This window comes from Episyrphus balteatus, chromosome 4 (genome assembly GCF_945859705.1).
Source record: "Episyrphus balteatus chromosome 4, idEpiBalt1.1, whole genome shotgun sequence".
Lineage (NCBI taxonomy): Eukaryota > Metazoa > Arthropoda > Insecta > Diptera > Syrphidae > Episyrphus > Episyrphus balteatus.
In genome coordinates this window covers 59,921,225-59,947,849 of record NC_079137.1, presented here as the reverse complement: position 1 = coordinate 59,947,849, position 26,625 = coordinate 59,921,225, and the positions used below count along the sequence as shown (strand labels likewise).

The 26,625-nt window shown below is 32.3% G+C and overlaps 1 protein-coding gene across 5 annotated transcripts in view; it reads left to right on the top strand.

Moving 5' to 3' along the window:
• LOC129919536 (ecdysone-induced protein 75B, isoforms C/D) overlaps positions 1–25,652 on the top strand; it is a 218,956-nt gene extending 193,304 nt beyond the window's left edge. For 3 of the 5 annotated variants that reach the window (XM_056000450.1, XM_056000451.1, XM_056000452.1), the window contains 3 exons: positions 1,981–2,125; positions 17,452–17,690; positions 22,950–25,652. In XM_056000450.1, the coding sequence (XP_055856425.1) occupies positions 1,981–2,125; positions 17,452–17,690; positions 22,950–25,361 (2,796 nt within the window). In that variant the 3' untranslated portion in view covers positions 25,362–25,652. Of the gene's footprint in view, positions 1–291; positions 1,849–1,980; positions 2,126–14,144; positions 14,558–17,451; positions 17,691–22,949 lie in introns of those variants that run through there. The other 2 variants (XM_056000449.1, XM_056000453.1) reach the window with 2 other exon arrangements.
• Positions 25,653–26,625: the final 973 nt, after the last annotated feature.

The window sequence follows — 26,625 nt, the reverse complement described above, 5'->3', positions numbered from 1 at the left end:
AGATTTTTGTGTGCGCGTTTAATTCATACAAAAATTTTTATATTTGACATAAACTCATTGCAGTTTTTTTTTGTTTTTATTTTTTTGAGATAATTTAGACAAAAAATATAACGGTCGTGAGTGGATATAACAGTTTGAAGAATAATAAAAAAAAATAAAACCATGTTCCTTATACAAAAAATATAATACTTACTGGGATTAATTTAAAAATAAGAAAATCATTCTCTCATTTTGAAGTTTGACAGAACTTTTTTGGTGAATTAAGTTTACTACCTAAAAAAAAAAATAGGAATATAACAAAAAAAAATGGGTTGTGCAATTCAAGAAATCATAACTGATAATCAATCAACCAAATCAAATCCAAATACAATTATGGATAAATCAAATCAAGTTTCAAAAACAACCGTTACCAAAACAATTGTCATTGGTTTGACAAGTGACAAATTACAATCACCACCAGCAACAGCACCACCTGTGGTGAATAATAATGTTAAAAGTCAACAATTAAAAGAATCACATTCGGCGTTAGTTAAACTCTTAGAATCCGCGCCGATAACAACAATTAAGACAACAACAACCACCAATAATAGTAATAGTATTAATAATATTAGTAATAAGCAGGCAACTAGTCCAAATGCACATTATGTCAGTCAAATAGTAGTACAACATCCACAAAATATGTCATCGGATCGAAAAAGACTGAAGTCGATATCGCATCAACAGCAAATGTCAAATTCACCAACAATGACTTTACAAACGGCATCAACGATATCGCCAACAGCGACAAATATGTTACCACCCCAAGATCAACATCATAATGATAATTTTAACAATAGTCATCATCACCATCATCAACATCAACATCATCATAATAGTATTAAAGTGCGTAAAAGTGACGCGAATCATCACCACTGTCAAAATCAAATTCAAAATTCTTTACAATCGCATAGAACAGACAATGTAACGCCTTTGTCGGTGACGACGGCGGCGACAACGGCAACGACTATGACGACGGTGGTTATTGATAATAATCAAGGTGAGTGCGGTAAAAATGACAGTGGTGAAATGAATAATCATAAAAATAGTAACAAAATTGTTACAAATCAAAGCGATAATAATCAGCAAACAATGATGATGATGACCTCCTCCGCAGGTGGCAATTACGAATCAACGTATCAGTGTCCGTGGAAAAAGATTCGTTACGCTCGCGAGTGGAAGCAGAAAAAACATCAAGAACAATTGCAAACAACACCAGCAACTGTCACCGATAATTTAGATAATTTAATAAAAAATGTCAAAGATTCATCGTCTTCAATTCAAATGTCATCTCAGAACAAATGTGATGACAAAATTATCACTGCCGCCACCACCGCCATATCGATAGATCGACAAAATTCAGAACTAGCCAAACGATTGGGTATCATTCCCCATCATCATCATCATCAAGAAGATTCTGCATCGCACAATCGTCGTGACAGTTCGGATAGTAATTCGAGTATGTCGAGTTCATCAAGTCTTCAATCGACTGCCTCATCATCAGCATCATCGTCGTCGGTATTATCTTCATGCACCTGCACACCACAACAATTAAAATTAGACCAAGAACCACCATGTCAATGTAATAATTGTCAAGCCATGGATATGGATTCGGGATGTGATGATGAAATATTATCTGATAATCAGCATCAGTCGATAACAATGAATTATTTGTGTCAGAAATTTGATGAGAATTTAAGTAGCAATAAAATTAGCGATAAGAATGTTAAAAATGAGATTAAGACAGAGTGTAGTCAGCAGCAGCAGAATAATGCACCTTCAGCACAGAATTTAGCGTCGGGAACAAGTGATGTACGTTTATCATAACACTTTTCTTCTATTTTTATTTATTTTTAGCTGTCAAAATTTTGCCCATCACTATATGTATGTACCAAAATCCCATCACTAATCCATTTTTTTGTGTTTTTTTTTTTATATTTTCAGGGCTTTTTCCGACGTTCCATTCAACAAAAGATTCAATATCGTCCATGTACAAAGAACCAACAGTGCAGTATATTGCGAATTAATCGTAATAGATGTCAATATTGTCGCCTGAAAAAATGTATAGCTGTTGGAATGAGCAGAGATGGTGAGTTTATATATTTTTTTTCTTATATGTTTAGGCATTCGTTTTTGGAGAAAAAGTAGGAAAACAGATCTAAAACTTAACTCAAATGTCAAAATATTGCAAATTGCATTTGCTTGTGGTAGCAACTTAAATATTCTTCAAATGTCAAAACTTCGAATTAATCTCCTGTCGCAAACTTTTTTGACATCAACTTAAATCTTCCCAAGGATATTCGAGTCATAATAAGTTTTGATAGACATTTAGTAGTAGATTCACATTTTCATATGACATTTTCACCCACCTGTCAAATTTATGACATCTGATTAGAAGACCTGTTTGATACGAACATTTTTCTATTTCAAATTCAAAATTAACCTCCTTTTTTGTAAAATAAGTACATAATACTCAATGTCTCTGCAACAAAATTGCGAAACATAATAATTTTCTCATTCACACACAAACATACACACACATAAAATAGATAGGCTCAACGACAGCCAAAATCTCAACCCACCCACCATATTTCACCTTGTCATTTTATTTTATATATATTTCTCTTTCTTTCTCGCTCACTTTTGAACTACATTTTTTTTTGTGTTGTTCAAAATGTTAGTTTAATAATAAATAAAATTAAAATACGAAAACCCTGGTTTTGGTATAGTAATAACTTATCTCACCACACCGTCAAAAATCCATCATTTTCATAGACCAATTGAGTGAGATAAGATTACAACACATAGAAAATTAGTTCCCTCCGTCCGCCAACACCCTATTCACCACACACCACACAAATACCCACACACACACACAAAAATACACTTAAGAAATAATCTCTCATAATCGAACGAACATGACGAACAAACATGTTGCGAGCCGAGTTCAATGACCAGCCATGAACGAAATTTTCTGTGGCTCTCGTTGTTGTTGTTGTTGCTTGAATTTATACTCTTTTTCGTAACGCGAAACAACAGAAATGTACCCTTCACTCGAGTTCCAGAGTATTTTTTTTTTTTATGTTTATGTGTATTTTTATTTTTGTCATAATGGTAGGTAGCTTGGCCCACTTTCGTTCAATTTTTTTTTTTTTTTTTTGGGGGGGCTTATAAAAAAGTCACACTCATAAAAGAAGAAATGCAATGATTTTTCGTAATAAATTTCCTTATCGGTTGTTATTTAATTCGTTGTGATGTGATGTGTGTTGAGTGTTTATTCACCACACTCAGCTCTCAGCACTATAAGACAAAGACAAATCATTCACCATACTGTCATTATTTCCATACGATGAACGACAGACAGTCGGACGAACGAACGACAAAAATAACGAACCGATAAACAAAGACACAACAAACAGTGCTGCTTTGGGTTTGTTGCTCTGTTTCATTGTAGGAGTAGAGCCGAACAAACGAACGATCACAGAAGAAAAACCTGGCAAAGAGAGGTGAGGTGGTGAATATGGGTAGAATCATTGTGGAATTGTGCTACGAGTGGAATGACCGGACTTAACCCAATTCGTGAACGACGAACAATTTTTGCTGTGCTGCAACACACAGCACAGTACACAGCACAGAGCACACAAAGACGTCGCGGCGCGGTGAATTTTTTTTTTTTTTGTTTTTTTTTTATTCAGTTGAAGTATACACATATTATAGCAATTGAGTTGTTCGAAAAAAATAGAACAGCAAAGGGAAAATAAAATAATAATAAAGAAAAAAAAAAAGAGGCCAGCACAGGAGTGACTGAGATAATAAATTAGCTCACAACAATGATGTTACAAAAAAATAAAAAAAAAAAAAAAATACTGGATGGGGAAAGATACACAGAAAAATGTGTATGTTGGAGATGTTATATTTTTTTTTTTTTTTTTTTTTTCAAACGAAAAGATAGGTGGCATGTCTTGAGTATGATTGTTTTTTGTATCAATTAAAGTAGCACATAAGCTGAAACTTTGTCCAGAGGCATCTAACAGCAGCCACTACCGCCGCCGCTGCTACCACCGTCATAGTCTGTGTCATCTACATGATGGTAATTATTGAAGTCATCATCTACACGATTCAGTGTGAAGACAGACAAAAAAAAAATAATATAAAAAGAAAGACGAGAGGAATATATGTTTATTTAAGCTAGGCCGATGACTCTAGTAATGAAATCGAAAGTTGTTATTTTTTTGTTTTTTTTTTCTGATTTCTTGTGAAGTCTCATACTAAACAAAGAAATTCAAGAAGTTTCTATAGAGAGCCAGATTGATAGAAACATAGTGTTGATTCGAATTGAGTTTTTTGATGATTTAATTGAAAGATGGAAACAGTTATTTGAGAGGGAAATTGATGTTTAGTGAAAAGTAAGATAAATGGCGCCCAACGAAGGATTTTTTTTTTAATTAAAGCACTTGTGTACAAAATCTCTTTCAAATTCTTAGTGGTAATAAATGAAACATTTATAAAAACTTATGAACAAATAAATGCATGATGGATTAAAAAAAAAAAAAAAACAAAAAATGGCGCCCAACAAAGAATTTTTTTATTTTTACTCAATTCACGTTTGAATTATTCCTCCCAAATTCGTACTGTAAGGATACCAATAGACCCAATTTCTAGCGAACTAAAATCACTGTTTTGCTTTATATTAAAAAAAAAAAAATGGCGCCCAACGCAAGAATATTTTTAGGGTTTTTGACAATATTTATGAAATTTAAATGTATATTCAAAAAGGGCAAGTTTTACAGAACACAAACCAAACGAGCCTGGATTCAATTTCTTTCTTTTATATGAAAATGGCGCCCAATGTAGAGTGTAAAGTTACCAAACTAAATAAAATGTAATGTTTTTGTGATTAAATCATGGGTTTTTTTTTTAATAAAATCAATCTCGTAACTCTTCTGAACTTATTTTAGAAAAATAAAATGGCGCCTAACAAGAGATTTTTTTTTTATTTTTACAATAAATATATAAATTATTTACCAACAAAGTTGAAATTCCTTATAAAACCACGAAATAAAGTCTTGTTTGTTCAAATTATTATCTACTTTGCAAAAATTTACAAATTACTTTGTAAATGGCGCCCAACATACACATTTTCTTAACAAACTCTTACTTCTAATTGGTAGAAAATCATTTGCAATCAAAAAATCTTTGAAAAAATATATTTTTGCCATAAAACAATAAATTTGTTGATAAAAAAATAGAACATAATTTTTTTTTTTTTTAATTTGAACAAACACCCAAAATATATTCTTATCGCACTGTTCTAGTTTTCTGCAACTTTATCTTTATTGAATTAAAAAAAAATTTCTTTTTTTTATAATTTCTCACCGCACACGCGAATTTAATAAAAAAAAATAATAATCAGCTGAAATTGTTTTTGGCGAAAATATTTTTTTTTTTTTTATTTATTTAATCTATTGAGAACAAGGTTTTTTATTCAATTTCTCATTTCTATTATTAGCTTTACCTTCTGGATTCATATAAAAAAATTTTTATTTGTTTACCTTAACAAACAAAATTCTGTTCAATGTTAAATAGAAAATTGTATCTAATCTTTCACCGGAAATTGGTGGTTTTTGATTTTTTTTTTTTTTTTTTTTTCAAAAACATTGAGTAAGTGTTTAGAAACTTCAATATCAAATTAATTGTTCTACTACATTTTTATTTCTCTCTTCTGTCATCGATGACATTATATTCCATCAATCTTAATTGTCAAAGTGATGACTATTTCCAAACCTTCTCCAGAAGCTAATGTCATACACACATCTTCTCTATGTTCGGATATTATGACCCAATTTCGACACAATATCTCTCTAGTTTGTCTCGTATTGTAATATGGCGCTTCACAAACCTATTATAATAAATCCATTCATCCTTGACCAAAAAAAAATCCTTCAAAATGACTCTCAAACATAGATTTATGAGTGCGTATGACATGACATTATATGCGTATATAATTCGATCGTCATCCGACATTGCTTTGTTGTCCACTGTGTTATTTTTTTTTTTTTTTTATTACAATTTTATAAAAATGACCGTGTTCCCCTTTTCATTATCTTTCAAGGAAAGAAGAGGTTACTTCACGTTAAAATACAAAAAAAAAAAAAAAAAAAAAAAATAATAAACAAAAAAAAAAAAACAGAGAGGAAAATAAAAACTTAAATAAACTGACCATCGACCTAGAAAACTGAAAAATTTATTTCATCGATTAAATAACATACATACCTACACACAAACATAAACGAAATGAAACCGAAAAAAAAAGTGTGAAATATTTTTTGTTTGTTCCAAAAAACATACCTACCCATCCATCGTCTCCTCTATCTATTTCCTCATTTTCGTTTATTGTTTTTTTTTTTTTTAATAAAAAAGAATTTGGCATTTATCTGGCAAAAAAAAATTATGTATCAAAATCATATCTATATTTTTTTTTTTTTATTGAATACACGCAACACAGTTTAATTTTTTTTTTTTCGTTGAAAACGAAACCGAAAGAGCAAATCTACACCTCGCCATATACACAACAACTATACACACAGTACGCATGCTATCAGTCGAGGCTGAGTTCATTGACCGAACCAAGTCTGACGTTCATAACGTCGACAAAACTAGGTCACCCATAGCATTTATTATATAGCATATATACACAATAATATCTTTCGTGTATATTTGTGTTGGTATAGCTCTTAAACTAATTCAAATACAAAAAAATACACACTCTGACAGTTAGCAGAAGCAATATAGGAGCATTATAGGAGCAGTATAACATTAGTTAAGCGCGCTTATCAATTTGCATAAAAAAAGTTCAGTTCGTTTGCTTAATTTCCAGACAGAGATGCATCATGATTTTAAGGCATAACCACAATGGATTTAACTAGTTATTATTTATTCACCACCCACCCTCGTCGACTACTTGTCATATGTCAAATTTAAATTTTTGCATATTTTAGTGTGTCTGGATTCCAAAAGTGGATACCTAGCAGCAATTTTTAGAAAGATGAACAAACAAAAAAAAAACCACATGGCAGGGGGTCTATTTGATTCAGATTTTTTTTTTATTTTCTAGTCCTTCAAGCCTCTGTATCTTCCCCCTGTTCCTCCTGGCATCCTACACATGATATACATTTACAAAACATATTCATACAACACACAAACTGACAGACATTTTTTTTTTTAATTCGCATATTGCCTAGCAGCGCTCACTGACAGTCGACGGTTATTTTAATTAAAATGAACTCAAATTAGCACGAGGTTAACCAAATTGAAAGTAAATTTATTTTATTGCGTTTTTATATGGTCGTGTATTATTTTGTTTGTTTGTGTGTGTGTATAAGTTTGTGTGTTTTGATTAATTTTCTAGGTCTTTCAATTGTTGAAATTGTTGGAATTTTATGCAACTTGTAGACAGATGTGTCACTCACATTTTATAATCTACAAAAAAAAAACTAGTATACTTTTGTATAATTTTAAATTAGAAAAAAAAAAAATCTAGTCTATTGTCGTCTACACATTCACTATGTAGAATTATTATGGAATGGATGCTGGTGGTGTTGTTTGTGTCACTAGTCAGCCAGCAGCAGCGCGCTAAAAAAGGGGGAGTAAAGTTCATTTAAAAATGTTGAACTCTATTCAGGTCACATCCAAATAGCAGTTGTAGTTTGAGTGTGGATATATACATACACGCAGCAGCAAAAGTACCAGAGCAAAAGTAGAAACGAACAAGTCTATATGAGACTTAAGTGTCGAGGTGGAAAATTGATGAGTTATGAAGGGGAGGATAGAGAGATACATTTTCCCTCTTTCCATAACTCAAAACACTTTTGTCATCGCTCACCCACTTGACATAAATATAAATTGTAGATATGCAAGCAAGTTTTTAGGTATGTTCGCCACTCATTTCCTCTATTTAAAAAAAAAAATGCGGAAGCGCTTTTTTTTCTCCTTTTCTCCTTTTCTCCTTTTCTTCTAATAAATCCCTTTTTATAGATAATTTATATTGTCTTTAGATACTCTCCTGTCAATTTTGACATCCAGGTATCATTTTTAACGGCGCTTGGCATCTGTCAGTTTATAAACAGCAAGCAACAAGCAAGTGATTACAAAACCACAGCGAGGAAATAAATAAACAACACATCACGAGCAATCGAGCAAGTGATCCCCCAAATAAATCTCTATTCGCTGTTGTTGTCTTTGCTGCTTCTACTACTTCTGCTGCTTTCTATTGCATAACGAGTGAAATTTCATTGCGTTACGTAAATAAAAAAAAAAAACAAGCAGAAAGACAAACAAACGAGAGTGAGGAGAATAAATAATAATAAATTGTAGAGCATTAAAGAAAAAAAAAACTCGTCAATTGCAATAAAAAAGATTGTACATGTCAATTAACAAAAAAAAAGATATATCCACCTCTCACCTCACCTCACCTCATCTATTCACCATTGAGTGGTAGTTTTGTGGTGTATAGAAATGAACCTTCAAAAGGTTGTTTACCTCTTGCTCAATGAACTGACTTTAAATTGTGCAGCAGCACATAGCTAGTGCTAGCAGCAGCCGATACCTACCTATATCTCATATATACCTTCACGTTTTAGTATAGTTAGAACGAAGAGCAAGACTCTCATTTAGTCCGGGGTCATTTTCATACAAACAATTCAAATAAAAATATACACCACACTATTCCACCACACACAAACACTATCAATTCTCAATTTCGATACTCGAACTGTGAGTATACATCTATCTCACTTGCTCATAGAAAAATTTATTGAAAAAAATTTACTTTCATTTTTCAATGACTTCTAGTTTATATTATAAACTCTCTTTGTCTCACTCTAACTTATATACTCTATACTAAAACATCTGGTGTGTATCCCCACAATATGAGCTCCGGTCAACGACACCAAAAATCTACACAACCCATATATTTCCCCCCACACACATCTATACACGACACACAATCATAAGAAGTTTCTCGAAGGTTTTTCACTTCGAATGTGCATAGAGAATAAATTGTGTATATGTTTCGCAACATTACACATACGCCATAGTGACCGAAAGAGAATGCAACTTTTTTATAATTTCGAAATTCGAATTTTAAATATGAAAAATTCTTCGAATTTACTAGATAGAGATATTATTGAGGATATTCTCTCTGTGTTGAGTTTTTTCTTCGGATAAATGTGTTGATTGTGTGTGTGTGGTGAGAATGTTGCGAGATGCATATTTGCATGCACCCACTTTTATAACACTTTGTATCAGTGTGTTTCTGTGTGACTTGAAGCAAAAATGAATAAAAAAAAAACAGAACCACCGAGTGCAGCGACACAAATTTAGGTCATGCTCGGTCATTCACTCATGGCTTCAATAAAAAAAATGTGAGCTCGCTATATTCTGAATGTTTGCGAATGTATGCGCGCCTTTAAATTTGCACTCTGCACTCGATGCATTACATAGCAGCAGTGTTTGCCTTCTCTTTTCATCCTTGGTCATTGCAATTTGTTAATTTTATATTGAATTTTTTTTTGTATGAATATATATTTGACATTCCCTTGTACAATAGAAAAAAAAATAAATAAAATTTGTAACAATAATCGCACATGACTTTTGTGACAGCTTGAGTTAAGATAGGGTGACGGTTATGTGGTGAATAATCGTTAATAATAATCATAGTGGTGGTTAGTGGGAGGTCAGTTTTCTATACTTATTTTTTGTTGTTGTTTTAATTAATTTAGGTTAAATTTAATTAAACTTAGACTGATGACTATTTGTCTTACAAAATTACAAACGTCAAACTTCAATCATCTCAATCTAACACAAAAAAAAAAACAAAAAAACAAACAACAACCTAGTTTTTTATGTAATTGTTGTTTGTGTGTTGTTTTGCTATGAGTTCGTAACGAGTTCGATGAACTCGTTATATGATGGAGGTCTCTCGTGCTTTCCACTTTTTTTTTTCTCTAGCCTCTTGAGTCTTGATGCGTGCAATAGGCAAACGAATGTGTATATAAAGAGAGGGGAGATATAAATGTTTTTTAGACAAAAAAAAAAAATGTATTTTTTCAAGTGAAAGTGATATTAAGAAATTACTCGTTACTCGCTAAATCTTACAGAGCGAATAAATTGATAACAATTTTAGATAGATGACAAAATCTACTCACGAGGCGCACGATTAGTTTCCCGGTTTTGACATCTCGAAGAAAAACTGGAGAGGGAGTGATGTCTGTGGAAAGACAGATAGCTAGATGTGCCTCCACCAACTCTAGCTTCTGTCAGTTAGATATTGCGCTAGTGCTACTTATGCACGTTTGGCATTTCCTGATTATTATGATGACACAAAAAAAAACAAAGCAAAAACAACAACAAAAAAGAGAGATGCAGAAATAAACCGTTATGCAATAGCAATATCTCTAGAGATTTGAGATGCACAGCATAGCTTAAAGATAGTAATGAGCGCAAATTATAAATTTCATTTTGAGAGGAATAAATTTTCTTGTTGTTTTTTGTTGATTTTTCCTTTCCAACAACAACAATTTATGTTAACTTTCACTTTTCATTTTTATTTTTTACAATTTTTTTTCTTGCGAGCCGTGAGTTTGAGTTTTGCTTGTTTTGTTGGCTCTGGTTTCGTTATATATATATTTTTTTTGTTGTGTGTTTGAGAGTTGTGGCGGGTTATTGTATGGTTATGTTGTTGTCCCATTAATAGTTCAACGACTTGGAGTTGTTTGTTTTTATTTTTAGGTTTATTTTTGTTGTTTGACGTTAGCTGGGTTTCTGATGATTTTTTCTGCGATTGAACAAGACTTTTATTGTGTGGGTAATGGTAATGGGTTAGCATAATATGCTTCAGGGTCTTTTTTACTCAATTTAAGTCCGTTAAGAGGATTTATTGCGTTACTAATAATATTTTTTGGCATAAATATAGAGTGAAGAAAAGAAATAGATAATATGAGATGTTATGATGCTAGCACTTAGGATGATTTGCTGTATGATGACAAAGTGTCAAGTGCCTACCTTTTTTTCAATTTTTGGTGGAAATTTAGGCCAAGTATGGTGAGTAGGTGTTTAGATCAGGTTTTTATAATAAAACTAGTGTCATCCGAGGTTAATTACATAAAGTTTATTTTATGTAAATTCAAACTTTAATTTTTATTTATTAAAATTATAATTAATAGTGTAAACGGAACATTAGCAATTTCCGGCTTAGTTGTCAATATAAACACGATCGTATATTTAACACGATTTTATTAAAATAAAATATTGATTGCTGTCAAAAAGTGGATAATGTCAAAATGTTAAAACAAACAGATCCCACCACAAACTGTCAAACATTTGCGCTGTCATTCTTTTGATTGAACGCTTTCATTTGTAGAAATAAAACAGTTTGCCAACTAATTTACAAAACATCTTTGCTTTCAATTAGGTTTGTTTGATGGAAGAAAATGGTGAATTTTTTAAGTTTAATATGACAGTTAAGACAAATAATTGTAAATTTAGTAGATTTATTACCTGACATCTCTTACTTGTTTAAAAAATGTTTGATAGGAACATTGGAATAAACAGAGCTTATCAAACATATGTCAAATTGTTTTAAGGTATATACACAATGTTTCATTTTGACATATTTGACGTTTATACAAGGAATGACATACATATCTGAGGTGAAAAGCCTCATAATAATGAAGAAATCAAATGTAGACTATGTTGAAAGAATTTGACATCAAAACTAAATTTCTGTCAATGCATTTTCTGTCAAATCAAGCATTAGAATGTCAAATTCCTTAAATCAATAACCTCCAAACTATGTTCCCATAATTTAAACAACATTCCAATAAATAATATCAAATTTGAACTAAATTTTAACCTTTATTCTCAATTATTACACATTTTTTTTTTATTGTTTAAAATGTCACTGAACGTCAATTCGTTCACCTCATTCTCAAACTCAAGGCAAAAGCTCTCAGTTCACTTGCTTGCAAATGTAAACGAACTAACTCAATAATAAATTAACTGTCAATAAAAGTGCAATGATTTGTATTTGTTTCTCGTTCTAGTTTTTCTCTGTTTTTTTTTCGTTTTGTCAAAAACATATTTTGGCAAATGCATATAAAATAAATTATGAATCATTTTTTTATTTGTACTACAATGGCATCAAATATCACACATCAATTGAATGAGTGTAAATGACATACATTTATTAAATGCATCGTCTGTCAAATGTTTAAACACCAATAAAAAAAAAAAGATCTGTTTATTTACTGCGAATTTATTTGTGTATCATTTTGTAAAGTATCAGCGTCTTGTTACGTGCTAAGGTTGTGCCCTCTTTTTTTTTTTTGTTGCACAGTTACAATAACAAAAAAGAAGAAAAAATAAAAAGAATATTTAAATAAATACAAAAAACCAATGAACTTTTGGGTATAGGTATTTTTTTTATGCGCAGTATAGTTGTTATTTTTGTAAACATGAGAACAGATATTTGAATATTCTCGTTCAATTGAAGTTCAAGGTTAGTACATTTTGTTGTTGTTGGTTGGTTCTGTTTGTCAGCAGATTGGGGAGCAATGCATTTTAAGTTATTTTTTTTTTTTTTTTCATTTTGTTAAGAAAATTTCAAATTGCAGTTTATTCAATTTAAAGAGAAAATAATACCCCAAAAAGCTGTGCTTTTTTAAGAGAATATTTAAATTCACCACATTTAAGCAAAAGCTGTGTGGTGAAAAGTTCTTTTAAGAGAGAAAAGTATCTACATTTTGCCGGTTTTTACACTAAAAAAATGAGATAAATTCTCTTTAAAATGCCAAACAGAATGCGGACAAAAATTCATGATACACACAGAGTCCTCTAGTTTGAGTTTCTAGAACCCTATCTCGCAAAAAAGCTCACAATGAGTATCTCCCCATTGATGAAAGCTCTTAAAACCTTTTATTTTTGTATTTTGTTTTTAAGAGCTCCCCAACAGATTGGTATACATACCAAACCAAAGTATCTGGTAACTTGTGCTGCCTTTGATATTTCAATCTTTTGTTGACAGTAATTGAGAGCGGTTATTTGGTGGAGATGTGACAACCAACCAACGATACACTAAACCCTCTCTTTATTTAAGCGGCTTTTTCTCGCGCTATCGTGTGTATTTTATTTTTTGTGCTTTTTTGTAAGCCAATGAACAGAAGAAGAATATTCACACAAAACGAAACCAAAAAAAAAAAAAAAAACTCTGTGGTGCTCTAAAAAAGCACACAACTGTGAGCGACTAGCGCTCAAATTGTGAACTACACTCGTCGCTGGTATACCCCAAGTGGTAGATGTGTATAAAGACGACGGTCTCAAATAATATAAAAAAAAAATTTGTATCTTGTATCTACAACACAATACACAATCTTTTTGTTTTTTGTTGTGTGTGATTATTACCTATATTCGTAACGTGCTAGCAATTTTTACAGTTAGTCGCGTTCAAGACCTTGTCGAGTTTTGTCATGTTTGCATTTGCACAATTAAATCAAAAAGAAAAGAAAAATCATAACACAAAAAAAAATATTCAAATGAAAAATCATTCATTCATCGTTCTTAGTGCATAAATAACACAGATGTGGTGAATTAAAAAAAAAAATTATTTAAATGAAAACAAGAAAATAATTTTCGACAAACCAAGGATTAACCGGAAAAATAAAAAAAAAAAAAATATTTATACCAAAAGTTTATTAAACAAAAAAAAAAAAAAAACTACGCGAAATTTCTACAAAATGAAAAATTGTGATGAAAAGAAAGTTCCTTCAACAAGTTTAAATTTTTTCTAAAACACAAAAAAAAAAAAAAATAAATAAAAAAAAAATTTAAGAAAAAATTTATCAAATACAAATATTGAAACAAAAATGAGAAATATTTGTGAATTGTTAAGTGAATCAAAACAAAAAAAAAGTGGCGCCCAATGCAAGATTATTTATCAATTATTTTAATTAATTTTGTTTATTAATACAAAATTAAAAATACTAAACAAACATAACTTTTAAATAAAAGTTAAAAAAAAAAATTGTACCTGAAAATTCAAAAAAAAAAAAAAAAAAAATATTTCACTGTGATTTTTGTTTAAGTTTGTTTTTTTTTCTGTTGTTTGTTAAATTTGTTTGTTATTATAAAAAAATAAAAATACACAACAAAGTGCATTTAAGTGCCAAAAATTAAAAAAATAAAAAACACAAAATTTTGGATTACGACTACTTGCCGCAGTGAATACAAAACAAAAAAACATAAAATAAAAAACAAGTCACAGTACCTTTTTTGATGCCGTCGCATTATTAAACAATTAAAATCAAATAAACTGTGGATTATTATATGATTTTAATTTTATTTAAATAATTTTTATCAAAGTTTTATTTGAAATAAAAACAAAATAAAAAAAACAAAACACAAAAAATGGAAGAATTACCAATTTTAAAAGGAATACTTAAAGGAAATGTCAACTATCACAATGCCCGTACGTATTTATAAATCAATGTTTTTTTTTTGTCTAAAAAACCTAACAAATAAAACTCGGGAATATTGAAAAAGAAAACACTTGCCTATATTCTTACTGAACAAAAAATAAATGTTTGTGTCTTTTTTTGTTGCACCAATTAAATTTTGTCGACTATTGAAGTTTGAAAATCTTTAAATAAAGATTTTCATTAATTATTGCAAAAAAAAAATATTTAACGAAAGATTTTTATGTGAAAAAAAAACTTGACGAAAGTAGAAAAAAAGTAAAACATGATTGGTTTTCGTGTTATTAGTGTAGGTACTTGATAAATCCATACATGACAACCCTCCCGACTTTTAATCAAACTTAACGAAAGTATCAAAAATTTCTTAAAACATAGATAAAAACTTTTTAGTCAGACTATCCATTCTTTTAATCTTTTTCGTTGTTTTATACAATAAAATTGTATTTTCGTTAAAAAAAAACTTAACGAAAGTTGAACTGAAAGTTTGATACAAGCTATCTATTCAGATAATGATAAATACAAAAAAAGTACTTTTTTTCAAAGATTTTGTGGTGCAGAAAAGTTACATTCTTTAAAAATTTAAAATGACAGTTTACTTCCCTATGTAGATATGTCTCATTTTTTTTACCGTCCATGAATAGGTATATTTATTTTGAATTAAATAAAAATGCAGAAAACCCTATTCAGGGCTTTAAAAAGATCAGATTTCAAGAAAAATTCACATATTTCAAAATCTGCAATTTGACACAAGTGACATCTGTCATTTTCTCTAAAGGTGTCAAAAAATACTCAAAAATGTCTAACAATTTCCCTTTATATGATCCAAATAATTGCAAAAAAAAAAGAAATGTATGCCAAATAGATAAAACTCTCCACACTCACTCACCTACCTAACCTAACCTACCTAACTATCTAAATAAAGCGGCGTATGCACTTTCTTTTTCAAAAAGATATTTCTACATACTTCACGTAGAGTTGCGCGCCCGCCGTTCGCATATTTGCTTTCGATTTTCGTTAAAAAAAAAACATCCGATCGGGGGATAAAGCCGACATTAACTAACCCACCAACCTACAGATAAAAAAAAATTAGAGCTCATAATTTATGCACTAAGCCTGCATGCACCAATAATTTTTCCAAACTCCATTTTTTTCTTCTGTTCGTTTATACTAATATACCTACTTACTCTTTTTTTTTACTTAATTCTCTTTGCAATCAATTTCATTTTGCACAAAAAAACTAAAAAGAAAGAATGAATACAAAAAAAAATCAACACACTTTTTCGACCTCTTTTTGATTTTCTCTCTTTCTCTTTGAAATTATCTTCTTCCTCATTGCTATAGGAGTCTTATAGAAAAAAAAAAAATTTTAAATGATCATGCTACCATGCTCATCAACAAACAAGATGCGGCCTTAAATGCTTGTATATCTTTTGGACCACTATACTATTGGGCCATCTCGTTGTTGTCATTCTCTAATTTCTTTCCATGTTAAACACAAATAAAGAAAACATAAAAAAAAAGAAAGAAATGAGGAAACTAGGTGGCGCTCTCATTTTCGTTTTCATGATGATATTTTCTGCGATATTGTTATTCTAATCACAATTATCCGCCGAAGCCCACACCGCATTATAGAAGCGCTAAAGGGCGTTTAAGTGGGGTTATGGCACACCAGGTGATGTTTGGCGCGAGCTACCATATCGTTCTGTTATCAATTTGACACATCAATATTGACAGTACGATGATATTAACTGTCACACAGATATTTTAGTGCAATATCACCTTTGTGTGGCTTTCTCTTTCATTCATCGTTCGCATTATTTCGTTTTAACAAAGAAGTATGCTACTGTCACACTTTTTTTTTTTTTTATTAATTTTATCTCGCACTCTCTTTTTTGTTTGTAGGTCATGACCTCTTAGATATAACAAATAAAAAAAAAACAAAATGAAAGAGAAGATAGACAAGCGCATCTCGCGTTTTACCTACTCCAAAGTGAAATTAATAGGATTTTGCTTATGGTTGGTTAGTGGGCCTTCTTTCTGATTGACTTTCGATGTAGACTCGGCTTAAAAAAGTTAAAAGTGTTACACTTCTCACTGACTTGGATGAATGGCTTTGTTGGAGGAGATCTGGCTTTTTAGTTCTGTTTGTGTTGATTTTCTCTCTCTGTTGAACTCAAAAAGTCACCGATGAGTGAAATGAGTGGGAGACGACGACGATCAACGATCCCGATGTACGATTTCATTAGAGTTCATGATCGTGATGCGCGTTTTTCTGTTTTTTTTTTTGTGTGAACGATGAGAAAGTTCACCCACATTTTTGTTTTACTTTTGGGCATATAAACTAAATGATTAACGAGAAAACCCTAGGCCAGACAGAGAGTCGACTCTTTTTGGAGAAAGTGTAACAGTCGCCTTAATATGATACACACAAGAATATTGAGAGCAAGCCAATAAAAATATCATTATGCTTGCACCCGAAAATAAAATAAATGAAAATACAAAAAAAAAAAACAGAGTGACCTACTTAAGGGTCTGTTTTGTGGCTCTTTTAAGGTTTTTGCACATTTTTTTTTTTGTTGTGTTTTCATGTTTCCACTTCTGTTATTGTTTGTTTAAAGGGGGAAACACATGAGAAAAAAAAAACGGTGTCCTTCCCGGCGGCGAAAAATTATACCTCTTCGTTTGTGTGTGTGGTGAAAATTGGAACACACGTACGAGTAGAGTATAGCTTCCGACACCTGGTGCGATAATGCCACCTGTCTGTCTGTTTTAGTCCTGTTCTTTTTCTCCAATTTACATTGCACATGTCAATTATTTACTTTTTTTTAACCAATAATTTGTAATTTAACTAATCATTTTGTCTCTTTCTTTTTTTTTCTATTTATAGCTGTGCGATTTGGTCGCGTGCCGAAACGCGAAAAAGCGCGCATCTTAGCAGCCATGCAACAAAGTACACAAAATCGCGGCCAACAAAGGGCGTTAGCCACAGAGCTTGACGATCAACCTAGATTGTTAGCCGCTGTATTGCGTGCTCATTTGGAAACGTGTGAATTTACCAAGGAAAAAGTTGCTGCAATGCGTCAAAGGGCACGCGAATGTCCATCATATTCAATGCCTACGCTATTGGTGAGTTTAATTTTGTTGTTTATTTTTTTTTTTTCTTATATGAATCAAATCGAGTAGCAAAAACTTAATTTCTGTTAAACGTCAAGGTGACAGTTTTGATGCATCATAAAGTTAATTCTTCCTGTCAACATTGTCACTCCCACAATCAATTTAAAAGTAAACAAAAATAAAGCAAACAAACAAAAAAAAGTATAACTATGCCCTTAAGTTTTGTACTTCCTCTTCCATACACTTTGACAGATAATAATAATTTGTCCTCAACATTGAGACAGAGACATATGTACATATAAATGAGAAGTGAAGTATTAGGTAGGTGTGTTTGTTTGCTAATTGCTTAATTTCCGGTATTTAACCTGATGAATATGTCTTTTCTCCTCCTCAATTGACCTTTGATTTTGTTTTATTATTTTTTATGTTTCATTCGATCTGACTTTTTTGTGTTAGATTATAAAATTTTTAATTGTGATGCAAGGTGAACTTGTCAAATCATTTTAAAACATATACAATTTGTCCATGGTCTTTGGCAATTTCCTTTAAAAAAGATATCATTGTGATATATGAGAGTAAGGAAAAATATTGACAAGAGAATTATTGTGATAATTATATTTTAGTACAAACAGACCTTGACTTTTCTTTTTTTTTTTGTACAGTGATCTTTTCTCAACTTGTTGGGGGTTTCTTTTGTATGCATGCACGCCCTCTACACAATAAGTTATTCATTTTTACACAGTAGTTAGTTTAGTTTTATGTCACTCTTTAAAGCTCTGTTTGTGATATATAAAAAATTACAGGTGATAGTGTGAAATGTTGAGTGTTTTATAGATATATTTACAACTATTGCGTGTGATTTTTTTTTATAGAAAATAAAAAAAAAGTTATAATAAACAAGGAAATGTATTTAATAATTTATTCAAATTGACATTAAACTGTACTTGAATAATGATAATGAATGCATATTAAATGCTACAGGAAAAATACTTACTTTACTTACTTTGACATTATCAAATACATATTCGAGGTGAATACTTATTATTTTTTATTATGTACTTTTATATTATTTTCCTTATATTATAATGACAAGTCAAGGTTGGTTTTTCTTTTAATAAGGTGTGCTAGAATAGACCAAGAGAGATATAATCGCAGAAGCCTATGGTTTTTGCTAAAAATCTCACGTTGGGCGCCAGTTTGTTTTTTATTTTGATAATTGCCATGTAAGGAGTTCAAAGCTTCTCTATTTTTTATTGATATATTTTTGGGTGACATTTAAAAGCATCTCAGATACGTTAGAATAATTTTTAATTCCCGCGTTGGGCGCCATTTTATTAAATTTTCCATAATTTCGATAAATGACGACAATTTCTAGTATATTTCATTTTATGGTTCAATTTTTGTTAAGCGCTATTTAGAAAAATCCCAAAACCGTTTGGAATTTCAAGTTTAGTTCTCACGTTGGGCGCCATTTAGCAAAATGCTGATTTTTGCACGAAATGGTTGTTAATTTTTAATAAATTTGTACTTAGTGATAAGCCCAACACTATTCGATATGAATTCCCTCCCTTTGCTTTAAAACAATAGTCGAGACAAAACAATCAGCAATAAAAAAAAAACTCAACAATAACAACAGCAATAAATTGCGCGCATTCCTTTTATTTTTTTGCAAAATATTCAATCGCAATTTAGTTCCTTTATCACATTTTCAATGTCAACCATACTTATTAATATGATATCATGCACACGCTTAACACCTCCGTTCAATGTCAAAGTTAACAAAAAAAAAAAAAATATTTTTTTGAATCATACATAATGGTAAAAGTTAAGATAAATTCTTAAAAAAGAAATCGCAAAATATCTATACGTGATAAAGCAAATAACATTACCAAACATTAAAAATACAAAAACAACAAAAACATTAGCACGCACATTAAAAACGATAATGTCAAACGTGTCTTTTACTATACACCCTCACACTCTCGCATGATAAAAACCGATAAAATAAAAAAATATAATAATAACCAAAATTCAAATCATCCTTTTCAAAAGTAAGTGGCGCGGTGGTGATGATTGGAGTATAGAACCCCCAAAAACACACCACCAATACACGCGCTTTACCATACAAAACAAAAATCGGCATCAAGGTTACCGTGTTTACTGGTGTTTTTTTTTTTTTTTTTTTTTTCTTCTAAGAAGTAAAGCTCAAACAATAAAAATGATAAAGTATTGTTTTTTTTTATTATTTTTATATTCTTTTCCATTCAGCTGGAAAAAAAAATATTCCATGATTCACACATAGCAAATGTCAAGGTTGTTCTTCTGTCACTTTGTTAATCCTAACCAAAAAAAAAAAAAAAAAAAAAAATGTCCTAAGCAAAAATTTTTTTTTTACAAAAACAAATTTCCGGTCATCTGATCATATTCAAAAAAATAATATTACGCGCCAATTGACAAGTCTAGGAGTTAGATTTGTTTGTGTAGGATACATACCTACTATTTTTTATACAAACAATATGTGTGTTAGACAACAACAACAATAAGAATAAGAAATTTATTTAAATTAATACCAGAACGAAAGAGCAAAAATATTATCAACAAGCAAAAAAAAAAAAAAAAATGGCATACGACCTTGTATCGAGTTATTTTTCAACCTTGAAATTATAAACGAGCAAAGCAACAGCTAATAATAAAAAAATATACATACGACGACCGAGTACTATCGACTAAGACAAGAATTTCTTTCTAATAAATATGTTTGTATTTGTGTTTAATTCTGACAGCAAATAGAAATGGTGGTAGTGGTAGGTTATGATAATGGTGGCAACCCCATTATTTTTCACCGCACCACACCACTCCATAATAGATCTTGACAGAAGAAAAGAAAGGGGTGAGTATGGGATTCCCACCACCCCCGCCATTTTTCTATACACATCCAAGGGATGCACATTTTTTATTATTATCACTTGACAGTTGATCAAACACACCACAAACTCGCCAGTTGGCGCGCAATTTATAGCAATAAACAACATGGCGCGATTAAAAACTGCAACTTTGTTGTGTCAAACCCCAAACGTCATCCCTGCACTCTTCACCATACTCTTGTAATTTGGTGAAATATTGAAAATTAGAAAGAAAATATTAAAAAGCTTAAGCAAACACACGTGCGCTGCCGATAAACGAAAAACAGTTTAAAATTATATTATTTTTATTGATCCTCATTTTTGAGAGAGTGTGTATATACAAAAAGTATAAGCTCACACAAAAAAACATCTAAACTTCTAGACAGACGACGTCATTTGTGAACGACCTTGTGAAATACGAGGAAATCATTTTTTTTTTTTTTTTTGTTTAAATAAACGTCTCTCACAGCTATCGTCGAGAGATGGTGACAATGTATTAGTAACACATTCTGACAGTTCATTCAAATTGTTGTTTACTCTGTGTGTATTTTAAACTTCAAAAATTAGTTAAGGTTAAGGCTAAGTTGTGCGATGATGATAAAGACATTCGTTTATCTCCAAAATAAAAAAAAAAACAATGTCATATACCAGATATTTGTTTAATGTTTTTATTATTTTAGTTTTTGTCATTGACATTGACAGAAGGTAAACATTTTGGTACAGCGATGGTGGTGGCTGTTGGAACTAAATTACTGTCACTTGAATTAAGTCTCGTCGTCTGGCCAATATAAACCTGCTAAGTACTTTGTATTAAATTCAATGTCAACCATATACACATATTTACCAGAAATAAAAAAAAAATGAGTAATGTACAATGAATGTTAATAATTTGTAGAGGGAGACAGTGTTGGCGGCGCAGCGCGTCTGTCTGAAATATAGATACATCAAAGTTTGACATTGACTGTTCTATTTGCACCTAGAATTATTATTGCTTCCTAGTTGTGTAGTAGATTACTCTCTCTCTCCCAATCTCTCACACAATTGTTATGTGTGTACAGCACACAAAATGGAAATACGTAGTTTTATATTTTTTATTATTCACCACGACTATCTATCTACCTACCTCCCTTTATGTCAGTTTAAGGTAGTCGATGTCGTTTTACTAATGTGAAGGTCAAATAAAATCATTGCGCGCAATTAGTATTATGCGCATTTGAGAAAAAAAAATTATACAAGTAGATAAATCAAACAAACAGCATGTGTGTCCAGCCTAAAGGTTCCTAAACTCACCTCACACCTATCAAAATAAATCTCACCATAGACAAAAAAATTCAACTATTTTGCCGGTTTTTTTTTTTCTTTTTTTCTATAATTAAAATTTCGCATTCAAGGTTATCTCGATGCTTAAATTGAATAGAAAAAAAAAAACAATTTCACGAAAAATAGCTAAAAATATCTCCCTCTAATAATGGCGGCGCAGATGGTCGACCATAAGTCGGAAGCTATAACATAGCCAAACGGTGGTTGTGTTGTTGTTAGAATGGTGTTGGCGTTTTGTTTAAACCACGTGGATTCTAATGTTAATATGACATGCAAACAAAAAAAAAAAAAAAAAAAAAAAAAAATGGCGCTGCCAGCGTCACATGGCGGATAAATAAATTGATCATTTCTCTACGAACCCGGTAGTTTAATTACAAAAAAGCACCGCTATACACATTCTCAACCTCCCCCATGTAAATGTGCTCTTTTGCAAAAAAAAAAAAAAAAAAAAACAGAAAAAAGCTAGTTTTTCCCCACACTCACTCAGTTTTATAGTTGGAGGGTAGTTGTGGTGTATATATAAACTATTCTCACACTGTTGATAGTTTAAGCTCTTACCGCAGGCAGGCAGGCATACCGTTCAAGAACCTTGAACTCTGGTTCGTCGACCTTGACGTTAATGTCATTCTACTCTATTCTATCATTATTATAACTATATACCCCAACAAACTAGTCAGTGGTGGTGGGTATAAGTGAGGCGACAAAATGGTCGGTCCTCTGAAAGTTCTGTTTGATAGTTTTTATAGCTTGGGGAGAAAGCTTTTGCGTTTTGTAGCCGGGTGAGAGAGCTTTCGATGACTTGTTTTCACGATAATAGAACAGGAAGAGAAAATGAAAAAAAAAAAACAACAATGAACTTAAACTAGTTTACACTTGAGGTAGAAGTGTGTGTGGTGGTGGTAGAATTATTGATTTTCCCCATGTTTTGCTATTCGATTTGACCTTCGGGTGAACTTTTCCCTGAGCTCACTTGAAATAGAAAAAAAAAAAACAGTTAAGCTGATTTCTAATTTTTTGTTTTCTTTTTTTTTATTTGTTTTTCTCTTAGGCATGCCCTCTAAATCCTGCACCGGAGCTACAATCTGAGCAGGAATTTTCACAGCGTTTCGCCCATGTTATTCGTGGTGTAATTGATTTCGCCGGCATGATACCCGGCTTTCAGCTACTCACACAAGATGACAAATTCACCCTACTCAAAGCAGGCTTATTTGATGCGTTATTTGTGCGACTGATATGTATGTTTGATTCATCAATTAACAGTATTATCTGTTTAAATGGACAAGTGATGCGTCGCGATGCTATACAAAATGGAGCGAATGCACGATTTTTAGTTGATTCAACATTTAATTTCGCCGAACGAATGAATTCTATGAATTTGAGTGATGCTGAAATTGGTTTATTCTGTGCAATTGTTTTAATTACCCCAGATCGACCGGGCTTAAGAAATACCGAGTTGATTGAGAAAATGTATTCGAGGCTAAAGACATGCCTGCAATCCATCATCAATCAAAGTCGCCCCGATCAACCTGAATTTATGGCGAAATTATTAGAAACAATGCCAGATTTGCGTACATTGAGCACCTTGCACACAGAGAAATTGGTAGTTTTTCGGACGGAACATAAAGAGCTGTTGCGTCAGCAAATGTGGTCAATGGAAGATGAACAGCCTTCGAAGAGTCCAGCTTCATCGTGGGACGATGTGAGAATGGATGATGTGGCGAAATCACCATTGGGATCGGTTTCGAGCACTGAATCGGGCGATTTGGAGTATTCATCACAATCATCGCTGGCGTCGTCAGCACCATTGTTGGCAGCTTCGCTGTCTGGTAGTTGTCCGTTGCGTAATCGTGCCAATTCGGGTTCGTCGGGAGAAGATATTGATATTGTTGGCCCACATGCTCATCTCACACAAAATGGTCTGACAATCACACCGATCATTCGATCGCATTCCCATAACCAGCTGCACCATCATTTGACATCGGGCACTACGCATCATCATCGCTATAGAAAGCTAGACTCGCCGACAGATTCGGGAATTGAAAGTGGTAATGAGAAGAATGAATCATCAAAGACAGTTAGCAGTGGTGGCAGTTCTTCATGCTCCAGCCCTCGATCAAGTGTAGATGATGCTTTGGATGCTGAGACCTCCGCACAAAGTCTATCGACGACAGCTGCTGCAGCAACCAGCAGCAGTACTATTGTAGCTTCATCGGCATCTCCCTCAACCGCCATGGCAAGTTCTTCCTCGTCATCGTCATCTTCGCCGTCGTGTACATCAAGTGCGGCCATGAAGAGACAGATTGTTGAAGATATGCCAGTTTTGAAGCGTGTGCTCCAGGCGCCACCATTGTATGATACAAACTCGCTGATGGATGAAGCGTATAAGCCGCACAAAAAATTCCGCGCTCTCCGTCACCGCGACTTTGATTCGGCCGAGGCTGATGCAAGCAGTACACCGGGCTCAACAACATCGTCGGCAATGCCAGGAGCATCAAGCCCGATGCAATCGTCAGCAATGCCAGCGCAAGCTCGGCAGCATCCACAAAGCCCACCACCTGCAACATCATCATCAACTGCATCACCATCACACCATCATTCTCTACCACCGCATCAACATCAAAGCCAGCTTCATATGCATCTGACGCGCAATACCTCCACCAACAACAACAATGGCAGCAGTAGTCGCGACAGCAGCGCCAGCAACGGCAATTACCAACAACAACATTCAACGCTGTCCAGCACACACTCTGTGCTCGCTAAAAGTCTTATGGCCGAACCACGCATGACTCCCGAGCAAATGAAACGCTCCGACATCATTCAAAATTACATCATGCGCGATCAGAATGCAGGTCAATCTAACGGTCTGCTTGTTTGCACGGCGAATTCCCCAGCACCACAACATCACTATGCAAGTTCCGGTTCGCCAAGCTCAAGTTCGAACTCCAACTGTTCATCACCCTCAACGACGACAGTTACACTCGCCTCCCCACCACCATCGTCATCGGCGGCGCAAGCGTCATCATCATCGTCAACCCTCCATCCACCAGCAGCTGTCACACCGAACGGTATGCGGTGGCAGGGCCATTCTGTAATCACCACCACCACAATTCGCCAACAATCAGTGTCACCGAATTCGAATGGCAGCAGCAGCAGCAGTGGCGGCAGTAGCAGCAACTACTTTCAATCTCCCCACTCAACATCAGTTTCACCACCACGCCCTTCCCCGTCGGCGCATTCACCACGCCTGCTAGAGCTACAAGTTGATATTGCCGATTCCCAGCAACCGTTAAATCTTTCCAAAAAGTCTCCAACACCCCCACCGTCAAAAATTCAAGCTATGGTCGCGCACAAATATCCAACAATGTCAGCCGATGTCACAGTGACAGCGACAACAACAGCCTCACCACAACAACCTACCACGCCACAGCAGCAGGTGCACAAAGTTCTTCTTGAAGCGTAACATGTGGCTGCACGCAATAATAGAGCCAGAGACAACAACAACGAATACCGTGCGTCAAAAATAAATGCTGCTTCTTCTACAACAACAACAATAACTACAACTGTCAAACAGAAGTTAAACAGAAAGTAATAGATGTCGTTAGTAGTAGCAGTTTTATGTATATGACAAGTGCATCATGTGGCGGTGACGTTTTGTAAATAGTGTCATTTTGTTTTGTTGGTTCGTTTCCCTGTTTTATCCCTGTACAAACACTCCAAGAAATCAAACAAAAAAAAAAAAAACAAAAACAAACACACCTTATAAATTTTAAAAATTATGAGATGGTGCTCTCCAGTGGCTGACAGATGAGATGACAGATGATGAATACAAAATAGAAAGAGATGGAAATATAGAAACATCGATTTATTTTGAGACAAAAAATTAAAAAAAAACTGACTAAAAAAAAATGATAACAAACAAAAACAAAAAAAAAAAAAAACATTTAACAAAAAAGAGCGAGACTGAATTACATTTAGGCATTGGGATTTGGGAAGGGATGACAATTTTTTGAAAAAAGGGGACAAAAAATTATTTAAAAAAAAAATAAACAGCGAAAATTATTTATTTTCATTAAAAAAAAAAAAAACAAATAAAAATACAAAAAAAAAAAAAATATAAATTTTGGGGATAATCGTAGAAAAGGATGAAGAAGGTGACATAACATTGAATGTTGTACAAATTGTATTTAAAACAAACTATAATAAAAAACCGAAATTAAAAAAAAAATGTCCTTAAAATTTAAGTGAGATTTTGACAGAACACAAAATAAATGTATTATTTAATTTAAAATTAAAAAAAATAAAATCCTTTAAAAAACAAATCACATCTCTGCGAGATAATCATTTAAGAAATGACATCGGACAAAACGGTTAAAATAAAAAATGGGTGGATTTATTTGAAATTACAAAGAAAAAGAGCTCTAAGCTAAGCATCATAAACAAATGAAAGAAAAATATAAAAAAAAATAATTTAAATTTTAAATTAGTCCTTAAGCTGTAAATAAATATGCAAACTACTTCATTTTAATTAAAACAAAAAATAAAATAAAAAAAAAAACTACATAAATGTCTTAAAAGATTGATATAATTTATAAACAAACACACAAATTTAAATTTTATTGCTTAAAGTTAAATTTAAATAAAAAAAAAAAAATTATTATTTTTTAGAGATCTCTTTTTTTTAAATATAAATTCTTTGTTAAATTTTATTTTTCCTTTTTTCATTG